This window comes from Corvus kubaryi, unplaced genomic scaffold (assembly GCF_017639235.1).
Source record: "Corvus kubaryi isolate FWS band 111438036 unplaced genomic scaffold, C.kubaryi_AGA036_p1.0 37354, whole genome shotgun sequence".
Lineage (NCBI taxonomy): Eukaryota > Metazoa > Chordata > Aves > Passeriformes > Corvidae > Corvus > Corvus kubaryi.
Genome location: NW_024581116.1, coordinates 2,302,005 through 2,324,942, shown reverse-complemented (window position 1 = coordinate 2,324,942; position 22,938 = coordinate 2,302,005). Strand labels below are relative to the sequence as shown.

Genomic DNA, 22,938 nt, shown 5'->3' with positions numbered 1-22,938 from the left:
TGAAGTATTTGCTTGTGGAATCAAGAGGTGTTTTCCTGGTAAAAACCCCAGTGGTAGAAGGGGAGACAATAATATCTGAAAAGGGGGAGAATGGAGTTGGAATAGAGGTTTCTTATTCCTCACCGTCCCTGGCACAGGACCACTGTTTCCATGGAAGTTCTCCTCTTCCTCGGCTTAGCCAAGTCCTGCTGAGGATGGGATTCATCTCCCCATCTTCCTTGCAGTTTTATCTGTCTTCTCATGTCAGATCATAGTAAATAGGGAGAAATCAGCACTTCTGTGTGTTTAATGATTTAATTTAATGATTAAATGAAGTAAAATTAATAATTAAACATTTTATTATGTTGCTTAGAACAGCTGTGGAATCTCCATAGTTGGAAATATTCAAGGCTAGGCTTGGAAAAGCCTTGAATAACCTCATCTAAGGCAATGCTTTCAGCAGAAGGTGATTTCCTGAGTTCTAATCCAGACTTTCCATAATTACTCTACCTTTTACCTTCTACTCTAGTATAGGATGATACCTGCTTCAAGTGCTAGTTTGTCACCATTGACTTGAAAGTATTAAGTCAGACATCAATATTGACATTTAATCTGATGTATTCCACTTCAGATGTTCTCAAAGGGAGGAGTTACATGTCCTGCATCCCTCCTGACAGCATCAGCCTTTTGAACTTCAAAGAGCCAGAGTCCAATGCCACTTCTGATGGCACTCAAACTCACAACTCTGAAAAGAAAACAAAACTAAAGTAAAAAAACCCACAACCCCTGAACTCCAAAGCTATTCTGGAGCACATCTCTGTTAGTCACTCATGCAGATGTGCTTCAACACACGCTTCTGGTAGCTGACCTATTTCTTCTTTCTACAATGAGATGAGAGCGAGTGTCATCTGGAAATACCTATTTCCCACCAGGGAAAGACTAACTTAGGCACAGATGTTCACAATCCAGGCAGCTGCTTTTGATCAGATAAATCCCACACGGAGGTTGTCAGAGTCGCAGTGTGCAGGTCAGAGTGTTCAGTAAACCCTAAAATAAAATTCTGGATTCTCTAAGCTAGTGAAGACAGTCCTGTTCTTCCAGAGGCATTTGGAAGCCAGCACAGAGTTGGGTTCTGGTGTTCAGTTTCTGCAGTGAGGTAGAGAGGTGCTCATTGTCACAGACTTCTCAAAAGCCTAATTGAGCCAGGTGCTTCTTTTACCTTGATTTAACCACCTATGAAAGAGCAACTGTCTTCTTCATCATCTTCCCTTTTTGTTTTGCCTGGTCAACTTTGTTTGCAATCCTTTTAGAAGTAGGATTATTTATTGAGCTCTCCCTTGGGGTCTGCTCTTCTGTGGTGTGGGGCATTTGTACCGCTGGCTTAACCTCTAAGCAAATATACTGGGATGTGTGTTATCCCCATGGCTCTTTCCTGGGCCAGAGGGCTCTTCTTCCATTAGACACAGGTAAGTGAAGCACCAAAGGCTGACACAATTCTTCAAAGTCATTTATTCCTACTTTTTGCTCCTTTCCATGCCTTGAATATCGATGATGAACAGGGCTTGCAAAATTGGGCAGCTGCCCAGTACTCACTGGTGGCAAGGCAGGGCCAAGCATCTTGGCCAGTATTTTCTCATGAGAGGGCACCCTTCCACCTGATGAGGAATGTCCTTCTTATCTTCTGCCTGGCACCAACTGATGACTAAATATCAACAGCCCAATTGGGCTGAAATGGGTAACTGACTTGAGAATGACTGTCTACAGAAGTGATTTGCTACTGTTTGGGGTTTTTTTAAAGAGTGTAATAAATTCTGTAACAATAATAACAACATAATGATGATGACGATGATGATAATAATAACAACCCTAAAAAATGACTGACCCATTTTGTTTGACTGCAGGGGAAGCACTACATTTGGCCAGAGATTTCGGCTACACCTGTGAAACAGAGTTCCCTGCCAAGGCAGTAGGAGAGCACATTGCCAGACAGCACATGGAACAGAAAGAGCAGACAGCGAGGAAAAAGATGATCCTAGCGACAAAGTAAGGAGGGAAGGGAAGCGAAAAAAGAAATCGGTCTGTCACTTCTCCATGTTGGATCTGGGGGTTGGGGGAGGGAGGAGTGGGAGTATGGAGCTGGGATTGTGGTGTCTGCTATCACAACAGTGCTCACTGACTGCGGGTGAGAGAGATCCTCACTGAGGATGCTGAAAGAGGGACCTTATTTACTGCAGTGAGGTTTCAGTGGCTGTGCTCTCATTTCCTGTGGTTAAGGGGGCACATACATCTTCCCAGATGCTTTGGTTTAGATGAGAACAGAGGATATTGTTACATGGTAAGATCTATGGGACAGAAACTGGCTTTGTCTCCTGTTTGCATGTGAGCAGGAGATCTGAGCTTCTACTGAAGTACTGGTTACTGTCAGATAATTATCATTAGTCTGCTGAGGGAGAGCTGGATTGCAGAAGGACAGATCCTCTCTGGATGCAAACTGCAAGAGCTCCCCTGAAGTCAAAGGTACTGGAACAATGTACAACAGCAGGGGAGCTTTGCTAAAGACATTAAAGACACAAAGAGGCATCAGACTTCACTCTAAACAAGCCACTCCTCTCCCTGGAGCAGTAACATCATGTTAGGATAACATTTCTTCTAGGTTAATTAGACTTGATGAGGGAGGAATTAGCCTTCATGAGCCATGGGAAACAGGAATAAATAGTCTGTGTGGAACAGGGTAGACATGCCCTAGGTGTGTGGTCTGACTGTGTGGGGTAACCTTGAACATGTTCACACTCTGTGCTCACTGCAGTGTCACACGTGAGGCTGCAGGAAAGCTGAGACCACAAATCTGAGCTCTCAAATCATCCCCTCCATGCTGGAAGTGTTTGGAAACCCTTCAAGGCTGTGATATATCCAACAGGGACGAACTACTCAGTACTTGGAGAAAGGGTTGACCAGCAACAGGATTGTCCTTTGCATCCCAATGTCCTTCTGCTTTGCCAGGATTCCTGGCCTTGGCGTCCCTCTTGTATCCAGAGCACTTTGCCCTGACACTGACCCAAAGATGAGATGCACTGAAGCATCTCAGGTCTGTGGATCCCATGAATACAGCCTGTGATCCTTCCCTGGGGTGATAGAAGGATCACTGTGTGGATCAGGGGGAATTTTCTGGTTGTAAAGGTGATGAGAGACCTCATATATCACATTCCTATTTCCCTTGTACATTAAAAGGAATAATGTAAGTGGAATATTATCTTGTCCTTAACTCTATCCACATTTCTTTTAAGGGCTCAAGGGGTTTCAGAGACATGAGAATAAACCAGTTGGCCAGAAGAAATTCCTCTCTGCAAGTTGTGTCTCCCCGTTGCTGTGTAGCTCATTAACCTCCTGCCACCTAGCTGAGGATTTGTCCCATTTAAGGAAAACAATTCAACCATAATGGTACAAATCTTCTCCATTTTTCCCTGGCTCTAGTGAGAAATCACAAAGCCACAGGTTGTAATAATTGGTGGGTCACTGTTATGTCCTGTCTCCAAAAGCTGTGCCACTCAGGGGCACATAAGAGTCTCACTGCCCTTTCTCATCACCCCATACCTACTTTCTCACCCTCTTTCTCTACTGAGATGGGGTCTCATGGGCATGCACTACCTCTAACCACCATGAACTTTGGGCTTGTAGGCTGTTATCCAGCCCTTGTTAGGAATAAAATTACTTTTCCCCCCTCCTATGAGTTAAAGGCACCAGGAAATTGCTCAGAGAGATCTGTCGATAACAGAAAGGCCACATCCTCCTGCAGTCAGTGCTGGTAACAGGGACAGATGGGTCAATGTGTGTGTTACTACTGCCCTCTCCTGCCTGCAAGGAGAACAGGGGTTCCCAGTCCTGCCCAGGTGTTTCAGGAGACATGACGTCACAATATTAGCATGGCATTTCTGAGCCATGCTTCTAGGTATCTGATCGAAGAACTCTCGACAATCATCAGGAGTTTCAACTACTCACCAGCCATACCTAAGCTCTAAGTTTGGAATTTCAGCAATTCCACAACTTTCCTGACTCGTGGGGCTTGTGACCAATGGCACCAGAAAAAGTGGGGATTGCTATGCTGCCACCAAAACCAACACAGAAATTCCAGGGTGGTAAGATCACTCATGGCAAATTTTATCTATGGAAAGATCTGGAGCACCACTGCCTGTGTGTGTCCACTGTGGGACAGAGTCAGAAGCCCATAGAAGTGCTCACCTGTGGGCTCTTGAGGAAAATAAGGGGAAAGAACAAAGTTATTTCCACAATCCTTAGAATAGAGGTGATGAGGAAAAATAAGTAGAAAGAGTAAGACAATTTCCACAGTTTTTCATATCTAGGTGTAATTCCATTATGAATTTAGACATCCATATTCAGTGGCTCAATTCAGCTGTCCAAACATGGGCATCCACTGCCATTTGGGTTGAACTGGGTTATTCAGTTTGGCCACAAGCTGCTGCTCCAGGGGCACACAGATCTCCTTTTGTTACTGTGTCGTATCTGCCAGTGCTTACGGATGTCTTGGGTATTAAAAATCTACATGGGGGTAATGAAACAGAGCTCTAAAAGTCTACAGTGAGGAAGCCTCTGCTGTCCAGTAGGAGGTCCCAGGCCTCCTTGACATCAAGGGCATCCATACCTTGTAATTGAGCAATCCACCCACCCCGAGTGGAAGTAGTTCAGCTGCCATGCACAGAACTGTGGCCCATGGGCCAGTGAAGGCTACAAGCTGCTGCTTTAGATGCCAAGAGCAAACACATGGAGGCTACTGAGCTTAAATGACTCCTCACTGTCCTCTCAGCCCTACCTGGTCTGAGGCCATGCTGGTGGAAATATAGAGAACAAAAACAGGACTGTTTTCTATCATGTGACAAACCACATTCATTGTGTTAAACTGCTCATCTTCCAAAGCTATCTTGTGGAAATGGTCTCTCACATTTGCAAACTCGGGACCTGCCTGGGACAGTACAGACTGGTGCAACAGGATGGTGTCATGGTCCATTCTAACAATTTTATGGACTAGACAATGAAGATTCAGAGCTTTACCTGGCAATTATCATGGGAAGAAGAGATGATTGGGCTGTGTAGCCAGTGTACACTGCTGAACACAAGTGTCAGCAATGGCAGCATGGGAGTGAAGCAGGCTGAAAAAGAGCTGAAAGGGTAAGAAAGACATAAACAATGGAAGAAGCCTGTCCCCTAATTCTCTTTCTTTCAACTCACCTCCTTTGACTGAGCAGATGGTTGTCTGGGCAAGTAGATGGTTTTCCGGACAGATCAAGATGCTCCAAAAAAAGACTGAATTGTCACAATTCTGGCCAAAGGGTACTGATATTGGCCTGTTAACCCTAGAAATGTTTAAAAGGTTTCAGGATATGTATTCAATTCACCTAAAAATAGGACAAAAAAGTGGTACCGGGTTTTATAGGGTCTTTAAACATGGGTTAGTTCCCCTTGCAGAGGCATGGGAGAGCCTGAAAGGCTTTCCAGCAGGGGACAGAACCTTACCAGTTTGCAGCTTGGACAGATGCAACACTGCTGAAGGCTGTGTCAATTGCTCCAGTTGATGGAGAGGCACAGTGTCCTACAGGAAACATCCCAGAGTTTCACAGCACAAAGTCTTCCACATGATCAGAGGGACAGATACACCCACATTTACACAGACCAAACCAGAATACTCTGAATAATTTTATTGTGGAGTTGATTACAGCCAGCACAGACTGATCAGCATCTGGCTCATGACACTTCTCTGATATCTGGTTCTTGGATACCTGGCAACTCTACCACACTTGGAATAAATCAGATTCATGGGCTCACATTTGCCCCACTCCTGTACTCAACACCAGGCATTTGCTTTAGCCACTGATAGGGATCATGGCCTACCTGGGCTCTTGTTCTGACCCAGTACAGAATGTTTTATCTTTTCCTGGTCATATACTGGATCATCTGACCATGTATCATTAGATGTCTCCCATGCAGGAGTGACCAGGACTATTTTTATTAATCTGTGCCCCCTAGGACAGCACAACCATCTTCCTTTGCTTTTTCAAAGTCACAGTCCAGCTCAGGAAAAAATTGCCAACCCCTCTTCTTGTCATTACCCCAGGTGATATTTTACTGGTAGTGGAGGTTCTGAGACACCACTTTGCCTAGAAATCCCCCTGAAAAAAAAAGTAGGTTACTGCTTTTGCAGGTTTTTTCATGTATAATGAAAAAGTTTTTTTCTTTTCTTTCAATCTGCCAACATTTAGTAAAGACTTTTGACACGTGAAGATAGAAGGGAACTTAATTGCACACTTGGTTCTGACACTTTTCTTTGTCAAAATAAAAGAACTTTTAAGATGAACTTTTTCAACAGGTAGAAAATAGAGGTTGGAGGAAGGAGAGAAGAGCAGTGCTGACAGGGCCGACTGGGGATAGTGGATTGTTTAGAAGCCAAAATGACTGACTGTTTTCAGCTGTTGAAAGGAACTGTTTTTCCTCTAAGGACCTGATTCATTAAAACTGTATGCTGCATTTACATACATTTCTGCTGAATACCTCTCTTTGCCTGAAAGGCTGGGGTGATGCTGTCTTTTCAAGCAGTCAGTGTCTAGGTCCACGCAGATGACAAGCATTTAGAGAAATCAGGCTTGGATGGGGTCCAGCAGCACAGCAGGAAATAGGTTTCTGCTTCTCCTCTTAGTCAAGAGATAGCTGTAGTATCCAAGATCTCTGTTCCCAGCTTGTACCACAGTGATAAAGCGAAGGGTAAAACCAGTTTAGCACAGTTTTCTTGCCTGTAACTCAGCAGTGAAGGACCTTCTAAAGACCAACAAGCTGAGTTTACCCACTTCTTCCATTATGCCCCTGTCCCAAAAGACAAGGGTTACAAGGTGATAATAAAAACCCAAACTTTACCTAGGATGAGATGTGCAATGAGTCTCCTAAAAGGAATCATGCACCACAGAGATGCCCTTTAGTATTAGAAACTGCCCCTAGGGACAGTGATTTCATCTATGCTAACAAAGTAAACCACACACACTCCGAGTCATCAGATTGCAATTGTCCATGTTATTAAGATGTGAGAATAGCTCATTGAATTTTCCCAAATATATTCTGGGCAAGGTCTGTGAGACAACCCACAACAGGATCTATTCTCAGGAAGCCACAGCGTTTAGGAGACCAGAGGAGCTTCACTATATGGATGTTATCAGATGGCGACAAGTGGTCTGTGGGTGTGAGGGCGGCCCTTGTCACTCTACTGGGTGGCACTGTGACCACGATCAGCTTAATCCAACCAAGATCAGGCCCCCAGCTGAGCGTCCTGGTCATCTGGAGGTGATCATGCCCTCCTGATCCCCCATTAGTGCCTATATTTCTAATACAGGCAATGGAGAACTATATGCTAATTTGGAGAGGTCCCCTTTCCTTTCTTTAATTAACTGAATCATAAAAAAGTAAGTGATGTCTATTCACCCATGGTCCAGATAGCACTCTTCTGAGGACATGAGCTAAATGGAACTGATTTGGTTTCTTTTTTAAAAGAATTATTGGTAGAGTATTCCTAGGCTAATTTACAAACAATACAACAACAATACAAGAATGAAAAGGCCTTATTTTCAGGTCTTTCCTAGTGGTAGGTCCTATACAGAGGAATTCCAGGGAACAAATTTAGCCCCCAGGTGCTGAGGCGTGCTGAGGCATCCTTAGAAGCCTCAGGGAAGGCTGACTGGGAGAGGGAAAACTGTAAGACCATCCATCCTTTACAAAGAAGCTGGGCTGCTGTGCTGGTGGGAAACCAGAGAAGACAGACCCTGAATTGTCACTACAAGGGGTCCTTCCTTCACAACCCCTAGTGCTCTATTTGTCTTAAGGGTTGGGGGTCAAGAAGGCAAGTCCAAAATATTCATGACTTCAACTTGCAGATAAAGCAGTGCCCACAAGGTACACAAGCCCATGTACAAGTATTGGTGTATTTACACAAAGTAAATAATAAAGTAATTTACACATTTCAGGCATATTCTAGTGCTAGTTCACCACTTCCTTTAACCATAAGCCTTGCTGCCAATGTAAGTGAGCTACGCTAGACTTAACACTGCCAAACTGGGTCCTATTCAGGAGGAAAATTGTATTTTATAATGTCAGTATTAGCAGGGTTTCAGATGGAAACTATTCATGTTCAAGAGATTCTGTATGCTGTTTGCTCTGAGAATTTGAGCAGGGAAGCCAGAGATGGATTTGTTTGCCTTTAATTTCTGTCACAATTCTTCTGCCAAGCAATTCTGTTATGAATGAAATCACTCAGGATAAGGTGACAGTGTTTTGGGAATTAGCTTTATGGGAAGGATTACACCTGTCTTATTTAAGGATTTCCATTTTACTTTTAGACAAATATGTAAAGAATTCCAAGACCTTCTAAGTCAAGACAGATCACCCCTCGGATCCTCCAGACCGACTCCAATATTAGACCTCGACATCCAGAGACATTTAACACATTTCAGGTATGATTTTGAAAGAGGAAACTAAAATCCATAATTTTGATTTAGACTGCATATGATGTTTTAATGGTTTTTGCTCCCTTACCTAAAAGACATGCAAATAAATAATTAACATCCATAATCCCTGCTAGCTGTACCTATTAAAAGTGCAGGTTTGCCCAGTAATGTAGTTCAAGTTTGCTGCATTCTACCTGCATCTAGGACCACAGTCTGAGTTTGAATAAGTAATTTTCTGCATCTACTGGTCAAATCTCCCCATCTGTTCAGAAAATTGTCTTGCTTTAGATGTGAGCCAAATCACAGCTCACAAGTGGATGGTCCAGAAGCATAGAAACTCAAGTTCTGAACCAGTATAAGTTAATCAAAGTAGAAACAATAGGAGGAAGAAGCTGCATCCTTCCTAATAACTAAATAGTTCCAGAAGCTCCTCTAAGCTACTGAGATCATTTGACAATGGCTTACCATGACCATTTTATTAACTCTTTGTCTTCCAAAGCAGACTGGTCCCAAAGTACATTACCTACTAAAACAATTTTACTTCACTAATTTCCAAACAACCCACTGGAAAAATCCAGGAGAAGGAAAGCTAACTAACACTAAAAAGCCAGAGACTGATGATATATTTAGACTCAGTTCCTGAGCAATGTTTAATGTACTGGTTTAAACAGGCTTAAGAAGCTGTTTTGAAGACAAAGACCCATGGTACATGCACACCAAGTCCAAACTTCATTAGAATTTTATCCCAGTTATGGATAAAAATGTATAGATATTTTGGGGTCAGAAAGATTTATTAGCTCAGGAGTTGCTGTGCAATTTCATGTTTTTTGCTTTAGGCGATGTGTCAGATACATTCAAGAGTGAGGTGGGATCTTCCAGAGGGCCACTTTGAAATAGTGGGGTCATCTAAGATATCTATCAAAGACAAGTTTGATGAAACGTCCTGAAGGTGCTCCTGTCTTTGCTCAGGCCACAGAGGGGAATACATAACCTGCTGAGTCTACAGATTGTTAATTTTTTCCATCCATTAGCTGATATATGAAAAAATTAACATGTGAAGAACTGTCCGAGAGCTGTTTAGAGACCATAATATTAAGCAAGTTTCATAGTCCTATAAAGGCTTAGAATTGTGCTGTATATTCTTTCACACAACCAGCCGAGTCACTCTTCTTTCATCAGTTGGACAGAAAACTTCTGTGTCCCAATGTCTGAAAATCTGTTAGTTATTAAGGTTCTGATAGAGCATGAGGCACCCTGCAGACAGGTTCTGTGATAACTAATGTTTAGTCCCTCAGACTTTGAAGGGAATCCCAAAAATGCCCACCATCCCACTTCTTCCATCCATCTGTTGGGATGAAGGGAAAGGTAAGGGTAATTCCCTGTCTGCAAATGCACACATTCCTGACATTCCTGTTTGTTCTTACACACATCTGTGTGCATCCTATGTGTGTATGAACACACCTGGACAACCTCACTCCTATTCTCATGCAGTGCTGTGCATATGCACCTACAGAGCACCCAGGTGTGTGTATATTTTCACTTATACACACACTCCAAAACACCCAACTACACTTGCACATCAAGAGAAACATCTTTATTTATGCAGAATGCTCATAGAGGGATTTTAATGAGCTACCTAAGCTTGTGGAAAAAGAGATAATTCCCTATTACATGCACACAGAGGAAATGTGATATGAGGTTGGTAATCCCCAAGGATTCCTGTGTTTAAAGTAGAAATAGCAGTCAGGATAAAGTGTTGAAGACTTCAGCTACAAAAACTGCCAACTGGTACAGCTTCCATCCTTCTCTCTCTGCTGCACTTCAGTAGGTTGGAGGGCAAAGCTTCTGCAGGCAGCTCCTGGAGCAGTCAGTGCTTTCTTTCATGTCTGCTGTAGACACTAAGTGTTGGGCTGAAGATGGGCACCTGGAGGAGCATAGGCCTTGATCCTACACAGGGACCTTCCCAGCCTTAAATCAGAGTCCTCTCTGATTGTGCTTAGGGATTGATGAGTGCTGCCAGACCCAGAGGTGGAACTGAGACCATATTCCTTTTCCAGCTAGTGTAGAGATGCTGGGGCCAGATCAGCTTCTAACCTGGACTTCTGACTCTGCTCAGATGCCTGTAGGAGCCTCCACTGCAGCCAGCTGTGTATCTCCTGCTGTGATCTCCAGGAGAAATCTGCATTAAGCAGGCCTAACACAGACATCTACATCAGTGTAAATGGAATTTCTCCCTAAACTCCATTGGCTGAACATTCCGGTCTAGATCTCCACCAGAATGGGAGCTCAGCCAACCAGTAGACACCAGCCACTTACACTGTGAACAGTTAAACCTAGTGTAGACCGAAAAAAAAAAAAAAGCCATTATTCTCATCTTCTAAACCCAGCAGTCTTCACAGCCAGATCATCTCAACCCCTGCTACCACTACTTGTCTTCCTGAGATTAAATATCATAGATCATAGTATGGTTTGGGCTGGGAGGGACCTTAAACCTCATCTTGTTCCAACCCTGTGCCATGGGGGAACTAGAGAGTCCTTATTGTCCCTTCCAATCCAAAGCATTCCACGATTCTATGATATGATGTCAGAAATCCGAAAAGATTTTTTATGACCATAAAAAATCAGAGGAATCGCACAAATGTCTACCATTAAAATAAGTTCTAAGACAGTGAAAGACTTTTAGAAGAACTATAACAACTGGTATCTACAGGGGAATTGGGTCCAGCCTCTACTAACTTGGGGTGAAAGGGAGTTTACTTTAGGAATAAATTCCCCTACAGCTCCTCAGTGTAGAGTTGGGTGCTCCACTTGCTTGTGATGTTATTTTTTCTATGTTGATAATTAAGACTGACATTCACAGCCTGGCACAGGACACATAGAAGCAGTTTTTCCCATTTCCTCTGTTTTAAATCTTCAAGCTCACACTTCTCTCTGAAGTTTTTCCACTGAGTCCTAATTCATCAAATCTGTAAACATGTGTCCAACCTGAAGTACAGGATAGTCCCCAGGAAGGGATCAGAAGTGCTGGGTTTGCTCAAAATCCAAACTCAAAGTTCACAGAAAGCACAAAATGGGAAATCTTCAAAGGAGATTCCAGCAAGCCCAAAACTTGCTGAATTTTGCACAACTTTGTGAAAAAAACCCAGAGGCTCTTCTACACCTCTGGTACATCCCTGGTTGTGCAGCTGCTGTCTGAGATGTTCATCTGATCTGAATTCAGAAAACTCAATCCTCCATGACAAATGATTTTCCAATACTATTTGATCATGAACAGATGATTCAGACCCTTAAATTTATAGCAGCAAATATTGTGCATTACCTGAGCCAGGGTCACTTTATGTTTGTTTCATTCAACATTTCTCCCTTTTCAATACATTTTAGAGGATCTTACTGCAGAGAAGTTACATTGATAACTTCACTTATGAGTCGGCTGTTGAAGTTATATTGATAACTTAAAATAACTTCAAATATATTGATATTAGCAGATAAAAGTAGTGCCAGAGAACAGGCATTGGCTATCTGTGTTTCTCTTCATCTGCAGAATTTCTGGGGCTTTTTCTACCTCGTCTAACTAGCACTAACCCAAACTATTCCTGGGCACAGTGGTACCTATATATCATCAATGTATGTGAAAGTTTAGAATTCTTGGAAGCACCAGCCCTCGTTACAGCCCAGTCTGGTGCCTTGTGTGTGATATAAATTTAGATTTAGGGAAGGCCTGCCTTGCCAGGGCTGGATCCCAAACCCCATGGGCTCAGTGTTGGAGTAGCTCAGATTTCTAAGCATAAGTCTGACTTCAAGAAGAGGTGCTACATTGTAAGGCTGCCCAACCTGTCCTTCAGCTCTTCTTTGAGCTGAAAAGGTTGGAAGATACCTTAAAGATCATCTCATTCCAACCCCTCTGCCATGTGCAGTGACACCTTCTACCAGACCAGACTGCTCAAAGCCCCATCCAACCTGACTCTGAACACTTTGAACACAAATAATCCTATGTGTTGCTTTTGGTCTGAAAGTCACCACTCGAGCTATCCCATCCCTAGTTTCTGAGGACAAATTCATCATTAAGTCATAGAGCAAACATGAAAACCCTGGAAAAATCAATTTCCATTACTAAGTGCTGAGACTTTTTGTCCAGACACAGGAATGTCTCTTTATTGTCCTCTAAAGGCTGATCTGTGCAAAGCATTCTTGAGTTTACTACAAAAGAGATCAAAGTCAGCATATCAGTACCAGAAAAGAACCTGAAATTTTCTACAGTTTTAATGGGAGGAAACTATTTTTCCCACCCTTTACTTCCAAAGTGGAGAGAGCATAAGGATCATCAGGAGAGTAAAGAGTGAGAGCAAGAGCAAAAGAAAGAGAAAGGAAAAGGAAAGAGAAAAGGAAAATACTTACATAAAACGAAGTTTCTTTTAAAATGCCTTCTACTACTGATAATTCAGAGGTTTTTTCCCCCAGAATCCCACAGAGTCATGTGCGGCTTCTGTAGACATGGGCATGTACCTGAGTATGGATGAGGGAAAATCTGGGGAGTTCATTTCTCATGAAACTTAAACCAGGTTTAAATCCTACAGATGTCAGTAAAGTTGAGGCTTCATCTCTATTTTTTTCAGGGCCTTTCGGGTTATTTAAATCTCTCTTTAGCATTGTAAGTTGGTTGGGTTTGGATTCAGAGCAGGTAAAATAGCCTTGCAGCTGAGAGACAGTTCTCAAATATCCAAGATGATGGGAAGGAAAAGGGGCATTGTAATATTTAGAGACAGAAAAAAGCTGGATGTAAGCAAAACTTATGAAAGACAATGAGAATAATCCACTTTAGAAAAGCCCAGAAATAGTAACCCAGGGCAATCATGACCTGTAGTAGGTGAAGACAAGTCTGCCTGGAGACACAAGAGCTCTGAGACACACATCAGAGATTTCATGGCACAAGTAGTTGTGATGGGAGATGGTGAAGCCTTGGATGACCCCCAAAAGCATGATTCTGGCTCTAAAGCAGCAGAGCTTAATGGTGACATCGCAGCCAACAGATTCTTCTGCTGGTTCTGGAACAATGTTAACCAGCACAACCATCAAACCCCACCCTTTTCCTGTTAGGGCTGTGCAGGTAGATCTGAGGCATGTCTATATGGGAAATATCCATAATTCCATATCACTCATCTCTGTAGTATCTTTGCACTACACACACATTTATGGCATCCAGCCCTCTCCAGAGCAGAGAACCAGACCAGATGAACCAATTATTCTCAGTTGTAGAGATCCCTGCTGTGAAGAAGGGATGTGTTTCTGTCATGTTTCAGAGATGGAATGAAGAGAGGCAGAAATTAAGACACCCCAAAAGATACGCAAAAATTAAACTCATAAATTGTGTGACATTGGACCTGGCCACTGCACCATAGTTGTCTGTAATGTTTGGCTGCTTCTGTGGTTCCTTGAATGAATTTGTCCACCTCTTTCTGCCCCAAACAATTCCCAGGCACTGGTCAACCTTATCTCAGTCAGAAACTTAGGTATTACTTTCAAGTAAAAATGCTGATGGAGACTGATGGACTGATTGACTGATGGAGATGGGGCCGGGCTGTGCCATTTCACTCATAACCCGAGGAATCTGTGTATTCTTACTTTGCTAATGCAGCTAAAGGTGACCAAAGCTATCCCCAGCTTCAGTTTAAGAACCTTACAGTGATTCATCTGTCTGGTGAATGTGGAGATCTAGGGTCATTTTAGGTGTAAAGGGACATCATGTTTCACACGCGTCTGCCACTCAGATCAGCATTTAGGGTATCCCTCCAACTGGATCAAATATCCAAATTAATAAGACAGTACTTAAAAAACCAATTATTTTAGATAATATTTCTCTTCTGTTGAGAGAAGAGAGCATATGCTGCCTTCTCTCTTGCATTCCACTGTCGTATCTGAGATTCAAAGTCACATTGATGTGTCTTCATGTCTTTGTCTTCTTAACCTGCCCTTGCATCAGAACAGCTTTGTTGATTTTTTAAATTTTTAGAAGAATTATTTTTCTGGTTCCCCAAAACCTCATGTAAACTGGAGTTACCAGAACACCCCCAAAAATGACCCACATTCTGTTCTGGAAAACTAAAAACATAACACAGAAACCTTCCAAAGTGAAGGCTTTCTGTGATTATACTCACAAGATCTGCCTCTGTGTCTTGGCTTATACATACAGATTCCCTGACCTCATCAACCACCCTCCTAGCTTCAGTTTCTTCACTTGCAAAATTGGGTATAGACACATCTTCTACATTTGCTTTTGGGACACTTGTGTCTCTAAGAATCTGTGGTGTTTGGAAATTTCAGATATCCTACTAATGCCACCCATCATATAGGGAAAGGAGGATATCCACAGATTCCTGCAGTTCTATTTGATCCTTTAACTTCAAGGCTACGTTTCATCAAGATGCAAAATCACACCCAGATCTTCTGTTTTATATATAAAAGATAAAGACAGCAAAACGGCAAAGGGAAAAGTACTTTCTTGTAAGTGACACTTCTTTCACTGCAGAAACCTCATAAAAACAGACACACAAAATATAATAGGTTCAGAATAGTAAAGTTAGGTAATGAAAGCAATCAGCATCCTCATGGATTATTCTGTGTTCTGTCGAGCCATCCAGCTGATATGAAACACCCTTCCTGTGAAACTGCTTGAGACAAGAGTTTTGTCGCTTAGCTCCTTGCTGAGCCTGGAGCTGTCAAGCTCCTGCCAGTGCCTGGCATCATGCTGACGAGGTGACACGAAAAGTGACAGACAAGAAACCAGAGCCTCAGACTTTGGGAGCAGTGAGAAAGTAACATCCTTCTTTCCAAAGGGAAAAGAGAGCAATGAAATGGGTTTTGAAGCTCGGCGTGTTCTTTAAATTGTAACAAGAAGCCAAGCCCAAAGACTTACTTGTGGGTTGCCTTCAAAGATGTGCTCACCCCCTTTTATATATTGTTCTCTCTTTTTTTACACTTCTTTGCTTATCAGGATGTAGAGCAGCTTCTGGCATAATTCCAGTCATCTCAGTTCACAGCAGCAGCCTCCTGTTTGGATGCAGGGACTGGAAGAAGCCTGGTGCACAATAAGGTTTATGGTGAAATACCTCTGGTGCCCTCTAGAGTTCCCTGATTTCTAGGAGCTCTCTCGGTCTTTGGATTTAGAGAACTGAGAGGGACAACACTGATGCCTAGTGCTGAGACACTAGGGAGCAACAAATTGTTTCATTCATTTTTCTTTTTTTTTTTTTTTTTTAATTTTATTTTTATTTTTTTCTTTGAATTTTATGTTTATTTTTTTCTTTGTCTCTTTATTTACCATAAGTGTTAGAGTGCCTTCCTCTGGGATCTTTCCCTCACTTCCTTTCCAAGGCATTCCTTCTTTGATTTTTCCATCGTAAGGTCTCAACCACCTTGTCCTGCTCTGCTGATGAACAAAATCCTTTCTAATTTCGAATATTTTTAAAGGTTTTTATCATGGGTTGTATGATACCATATTCCCTTAAAGTCACAATTTATGGAGTCAAGAAAACAGATTTTCCTCTGTTTTCTTTTATCTGCTTCATTAACGACTAAGTTCCATAATCATGGAAAAAAAAATACTTTCATCAAAAAAGGAAAAAAATCTTGCAGGGTGCTTAGAGTTTTAACACAGCACTTAAGATTTCTTAAAGCATTTAAGGCACTCTCGTGTTTCCCAAAGGGAGAAGGAATGTCCTCCCCTCATTTACAAATTAAAAGGCTACAAAATTTATTGCACCTTGTCATGAGCATGTTTATAAATGTTAATCCTTGGTCTTTCTCATTTGAGGAGGGCAATAGGGCTTCTCAGCTACATTTCCTCACTGGAAAAAGTTTATGGATGGTAGTAAATTGAATGAACCTCATCCATTTCTTTGCCTTCCTGTAAAGTAAAGATGAATCACAAAATGATTTAATCTTTGGTCTATAGCTCAGAAACACTCCACAGTTTTTGGATGTTTCAGGTCTGTTGCCTGGGCAATTCTTCTTAGTGTGGAAAATGAGTACCAAAGTCTAAAATATACAGATCCGAAATAGATTATCTTGGAAATTTGGGGCATCAGCTCTAACACTCTCCTCCTACTTGCTCCATGGCTTCTACACATGGTAAAAGGAGGTCCATCTGCTTAGGAGGACATGTCCTTAATACACTATGAACAGAAGGAAAACAAGAGGGCCTACTTTGAAGGCAACTTCTGTGCTGTTTGCTACTCTGATCCTATAGACTACTTATCCCTGTAATATCCACTGCCCACATTCCAATGTTTATCTCGACTATCAGTCTAACTTGTGTCATGGTTAGATCTTCTGAGCTCCTGAAGTAAAGTTACCACCATTTAATTTTCTAGGCAACCTTCACAGGACAGACCTTGAAATCAAAAGAAGCACCTCAAAGTCAATATTGTCATCTCTATATTCAGATGTTACTTGTGTCAGTGAAGAGATACAAATATTTTACCATTTCCTTTACAGCCGTTAAACGTCATATCAGATCTTACCATCTGTCATCAGCTATGTGCTGTTGAATTTGGATAACCAGGGAGTTTTCAGATTCAAAGTTCTGAGAAAATCTGACCAATAAGTTCAAGCTTGCTTTGTCTTCATTATTATTTTTTTAAACGGCTTATTTATTTTAAATGAGGGTGTAAACATTGAGTGCAGATGGCCTCTTCCCCCCCCACTGAGAGGGAAGCTGTTTCTTTTGCTTCATGTCAGAGCCTCACCAGCCTGGGGTATGAAGGAGTCCTTGAGGTGGTTGCCAAACGAGACTCCAAGCCTTCAGGCACACTTGGATCTTTTCACTTTTAAGTAAGGCTATCATTAAAACATGAGCAGACATAATTGCATCATAGCGCTGGGCAGAATTACAGGCAGGTCTGGATGTCCTTAAGCACCAGGGTTTGTAATATGTTGGCCTGATGTTCATTGCCTTCTTTCTGCAGCTCTCCAACACCAGAATCAGAGATTTCAGCCTAATAAAGTTGGTTTATAGGAGCTGTGGTGGGATGCACTACAAAGCTGAGAATATCCAGAAGACTCCATTATGAGACCACCATGTTTAATTTTAGGCTTATAAACCCAAATGAAAGTATGATAATGAAAGCAACTCCTTTCATAGGTGTGGAGCATACCAAAAATGAACCAATTTCAGTGTGAGAACAATTAGCCTGGAAAATCAGGCAGCTAAATTTGACTTTCAGGAAACGCATTTTAATGCTTTGCCATTAATCTTCCGTCTGTCATGTCTGATTTAAATGTAAAATCAGATTTTCTCCCAAACTTGAAACTTACTTTCATCAGCAAAAGGAAATTATCCAACTTTCTTGGATTTTTCAGAGACTTTAACTTGCAGAGAAGTAAAGACCACCAAAATTAGAGCAAGGGGAATTACTGATAGAAATGTAAGATAAAGTAGAAGATAATATCTCTCGGCCTTTTTATGCTCATTACCTAAAGTGAGCCTAATAAAATACACCCTCACAGGAGCTTGGCAAGGAGGGCTGGTTAGAAATTTTCTATAAAATGGTTTCTCTTAATAAGCTTCATGGGAAAATTAATAGGCTCTGCATATCCCTGTCTGTGGAGAAGAATTTATTCATCAGGAACAGAAAGTAGAGTTACCATGAGACTCTGCAGCATCATTTCACTAAAAAGGGCTGGTTTTTAATAAGAAACACAAGGCTGTGTTGGTGAGAGCTGCCATATTTAATGATTACTGGTGACTAAGAGGCTAAACTGTAAAAGAGGTAGATCCCTTACTCACTCCAAAAAATTATTTCCTATGAGCACTAGTTTTTAAACCAGAAGACTGGATATTAGGAAAAACTTAACTGAAAGGGTGGTCAGGTATCAGAACAGGCTGTCCAGGGAAGTGGTGGGTTCACCATCCCTGAAAGTGTTAAAAAAATATGTGGATGTGGCTTTTGGGGACATGGTTTAGTGGTGTGCTTGGCAGTGCACAGTTAGTGGTTGGACTTGAGGATTTTGGTGGTATTTTCCAATCTAAATGATTCTATGATTATATGTTTTGAAGCTACTGGAAATGAATGCATGAATGCAGATATTGCCAGCTTCTAAAATACACAAACTAGTTTCTTTACAAGACCATTAGTATTTTTATGTGTCTAAGTATAGTCAGTTCCCCAAATCAGGACCCAGAAGATCACACAAGCAGTGTAAAAATCATGCAATAATATAACTAGTAATGATACCCTTAATTTCCTTTATCTTGCTTATTTTTATTGTAAAGTCCATCACATTTTCATTTCTCTGAACTTCTGAAGACCAGAAATTATGATAAAATGCAACACAAAATCATTAAATCGCCTGACTCCTAAAGTGACATGAAAGGGTTTAAAATACTTATGCATATGCTACTTCTGGTTTAGTCTTTACAACTATTAAAAACATGAATTACAATGATGATGATGATTTTTATATTTCTGGTATGCCAGGTATTCCTAAAAGGAAAATAAAATTAAACTGAGGTATGTTTACCTCTTTTTAATGCTAAATTATAAAGATCCAGATATTTCTACCAGTCCAAACTTCAAGATTCCAAACTTCATGTGGTATTATTAATTGATGTCTGCAAAATATTGCTTGTAAATATTTAATTATCATTTTCCTCACATTACTAACGGGATAAACATAAATTCCTGCTTTGAAAAGTGCCTGGAGACTGATGGATAAACATTCTAAATGCAAGTTATTTGTTAATAGCCTTTTGGAGACCTTTTATAAAAGGCTATGCCAGTCCCAATCTGAAATGGAGACATACTTCCATACTGAGCACTCATTTTGATTAGAATTCACTTAGTTTTGGTGTCTTCCCTAAGATACCAGCTTTTCTATTGAATAGGTTTCCCATGTCTAGCAGACAGAAAGGTGACCCAAAAAAATATCCTGAAGCCTTTCCCGTGTGGGTTTTTTTGATACTTAAAACATCCTATCAATTGTCCATGTCCTATAAAACCTCTTTCCCCTCAGTCCCTACATTTTCACTTTTTTCTAAAAGACCTGGAAAGACTGAGAAGCCAAAGTGCAGAGGAGACAGGTCACTGAAGGGAAATGTTCCTATTTCTGACCCTCACATGGGTCTCTGCATCAGATCAGGATTTACTGATGTGGTGCCCAAAACACCCAGAGAGTAACTGTAGGGGCAAATTCTGAACTAGCAGGGCTGGGAAACAGTTATTTTTCCTTGTCAGAATCACTGTAATGTGGTTTTCTTTCCCCCTCACCCTAACTTATACGAAGTATTGATTTCTAAAAAAAGGCCAACAAACATAAAAATTAGCTTCTGTTCCTCTTGTCTTCTTTCTTCCCTGAGCAGGATTAGAATATCTGAAATCACTTTTGAAAACTTCAATGACATTTCAACCTTTGAAATAATTTTTAATTTACATTTCTAAAGGAAAACTAAAAATCTGGAGGATTTGGGCAGGGGTTTTTGTTTTCACATGCCACTTATCAAAATGAATCATTGTAACAAGGAAAACAGCTTTGTTGCCCATAATAACCTTAGTTTCTTTAGCCCTTACATGATCATCTTATACTGTACACATAATATTAAGGCAAATGGCACTGAAGTCAGTTGCCTAAAAGCTGGTCTCCAGTGCCATGTCCCATATCCTGTGGTGGTTGGGACATCCTGTAGTCCTGTGTCCATCTCTGGGGTCCCCAGGACAGGAAAGACATGGAGCTGTTGGAGCAAGTCCAGAGGAGTCCATGAAGATTGTTAGAGGGCTGGAGCAGTTCTGCTCCAAGGAAAGGCTGAGAGGGTTGGGATTGCTCAGCCTGGAGAAGAAAAAGCCATGGGAAGACCTCAGAGTCCCTTCCAGTGCCTAAAGGGGCTCCACAATAGCTGGAGATGGACTTGGGCATGGAGTGACAGGACAAGGAGGAATGGCTTCCCACTGACGGAGGGCAGAGTTAGATGAGATATTGGGAAGGAATTCTTCCCTGTGAGAGTGGGGAGGCCCTGGCATAGGGTACCCAGAGAAGCTGTGGATGCACTGGATACCTGGAAGTGTCCAAAGCCAGGCTGAACAGGGCTGGGAGCAACCTGGGATAGTGGAAGGTGTCCCTGCCCATGGCAGGGGGATGGAATGAGAAGATCTTTAAGATTCCTTCCAACACAAACCATTCTGGGATTCCGTGATCCTCACAGAGATGGTATCCAAAAGATGGGACCTGTGGGAAACTTACACACTTCTGGATCTGCAGGTGGCAGCCAGGAACAATGACAAGAAAAATTCAATGTTGAAAGATCCCCCTTATTCAGATGAAAGGTGCAACAGAGCAAATCTACACCAGTAAATTCAACACTACCAGGGCAACATTGCTGGAACTGGGTTATTTTTGCCAATAATTGGTTAGGATTGTCCATTAATTCAGCCTATTAAACCAGTCCCATGTGAAATATTTTCTGCTCATCTCTTGAGCTTGGGTATTGGCCAAGGGTATTGGTCAGGGTCAATTCCCAACAGGCACTTCAGATCTCCCCCTGTTGGATGGTCCAGGAGTTTAGCAGCATGGGTATGGCCAAACCATGACAATTGTAATGAGGGTTGGAGATGGTATCCTGGGCTTTGCTGAATTTCCTACTATGAATGCAGTCATACCTTCATGTAGAATAACCAGGTCATGTTCAAGAGCTATAAAATCACAGAGTCATTAAGGTTGGAAAAGACATCCAAGATCAAGTCAACCAAGTATGATCTAGAATTGTGAACAAACCACACAGAATTCCTTTTATTTACCTGAGAAGGGGGAGCCAGACTTTATGACACTGGAAAATTAGCAATGCTGGCGAGCTGAGGGTGTGGATTCTGTCTTGGCTTCTCTGAAGTCAGCAGCCCTGTGTCAGTCTGCACTTGCTGAGGGTCTGTCCCATGGTATTTCAGAACTGAGGCTCCACCAAAAACAACCTTTGAAGCTGTATTCAGTCTGCTCTTTGGGTCTATTCCTTTCCTTTCTGTTTCTCCCACAGGTAATAAATAGTTTAGGGAGCAAATCCTGAATTTCACTATAGCAAAATGAGTGTAACTGTAAACTCCTCAGTGTTTGTGAGCACACTGATATTTATGTGTGTGTGTGTATTTCTTTCCCTTTTTTTTTTTTTCTCTCTCCTTCCCATTTGTAGTTTGATCACTCATGGTTTTGGAACTCCTGCAATATGTGCTGCCCTAAGCACTTTCCAAACTGTTCTCAGTGAAATGCTGAACTACTTGGAAAAGCACACATCGCACAAAAACGGAGGAGCGGCGGAATCCGGCCAAGGACACGCCAACTCGGAGAAAGCCCCCCTGCGGAAAACTTCAGAGGCTGCTGTGAAAGAGGGCAAAACAGAAAAGACAGACTAGCTACATCAAACAGAATCTATTTCGAGAGAGTCTTGCTGCTGATATTTTTTTTAAATATATATATCATTGAGGGCAATTTATCTCCAGTGGACCAAATCCAAAAAAGAAAAAGGGGGGAAAAAAAGAGAAAAAAAGTAAAAAGAAAAAAAAAAAAAAGAAAGATTAAAACAGAGAGAGAGAGCGTGAGAGAGGAAAGTATTCAACCCTAAGAACAGCAGTGTACAGTAATTGTGTGATGAAATTGTCACTTTTTTAAAATTTATGTTGCTCTAAACTGCTTTTTTGTGCACGTAGTATTTGATTGTTCTGAATGATACACTAACACTGTTTTTTATAAGCACTTCTGGACTTGGCTGAGGTGGCACATGAAATTTGAAGCACTTTCTTCTCCGGCAGCAGAGTTAGGGTCAGTGCATCAGTTGTGGGACACGCAGTTCCAGCATCCTGACTTTGCTTGCATGCTGGATAAATTGAAAGAAGGGCTTCCTCTGGTCCATCGGAAATGCCTGATCTACTCACCTTTGGGAAAACAATATGGAAATCTGGCAAAAGAGGAATTCTTGGGTCATGGGACAAATGACCTGTTGTACATGGGAATGTACAATAAAGCTGCACTGGAATGAGGCCAGAACCTGTTGGGAATCTGTCCTGACCATTCAAGCAGCAGCCATGGTGTCTCTTGTGAAAGGAGCATGGCAGACTAAAACGAAAACAAACCTTGATAGTCTCAGTAAGAGCCCTGATCCCTCTGTGAACTTCAGTTTAAATGACAGCATGGGCTTCTGTCCTCTATTTTCTCAGCCCCTGGCCCCACAGCACCCTGCCATACCTGGGTCTCTGTTCAACATGATCAATGCAGGCAATTGGAGTCACCTTTTGTGTTGCCTTGATTTTATGATGCTTTCTTTTCTTCAACAGCTTGTTTCCACAGCTTTATTGTCTTTATAAATCCAGCTGAAGTGCAGAGGTCTAACAGAATCCACTCACCGGAAATAAAATAAAAACAAAATGACAAATAAGACAGATTGGCTTAGTCCACAGCAGCTGACTGGTAATAACCTTGCTAATGTACTTTTGAA

General features: G+C 41.7%; 1 protein-coding gene across 3 annotated transcripts in view; it reads left to right on the top strand.

The window, feature by feature from the left end:
* TFAP2D (transcription factor AP-2 delta) overlaps nt 1-22,938 on the top strand; it is a 47,892-nt gene extending 24,954 nt beyond the window's left edge. For all 3 annotated transcript variants that reach the window (XM_042032974.1, XM_042032973.1, XM_042032975.1), the window contains 3 exons: nt 1,881-2,022; nt 8,367-8,480; nt 21,640-22,938. In XM_042032974.1, the coding sequence (XP_041888908.1) occupies nt 1,881-2,022; nt 8,367-8,480; nt 21,640-21,859 (476 nt within the window). In that variant the 3' untranslated portion in view covers nt 21,860-22,938. The remainder of the gene's footprint in view (nt 1-1,880; nt 2,023-8,366; nt 8,481-21,639) is intronic.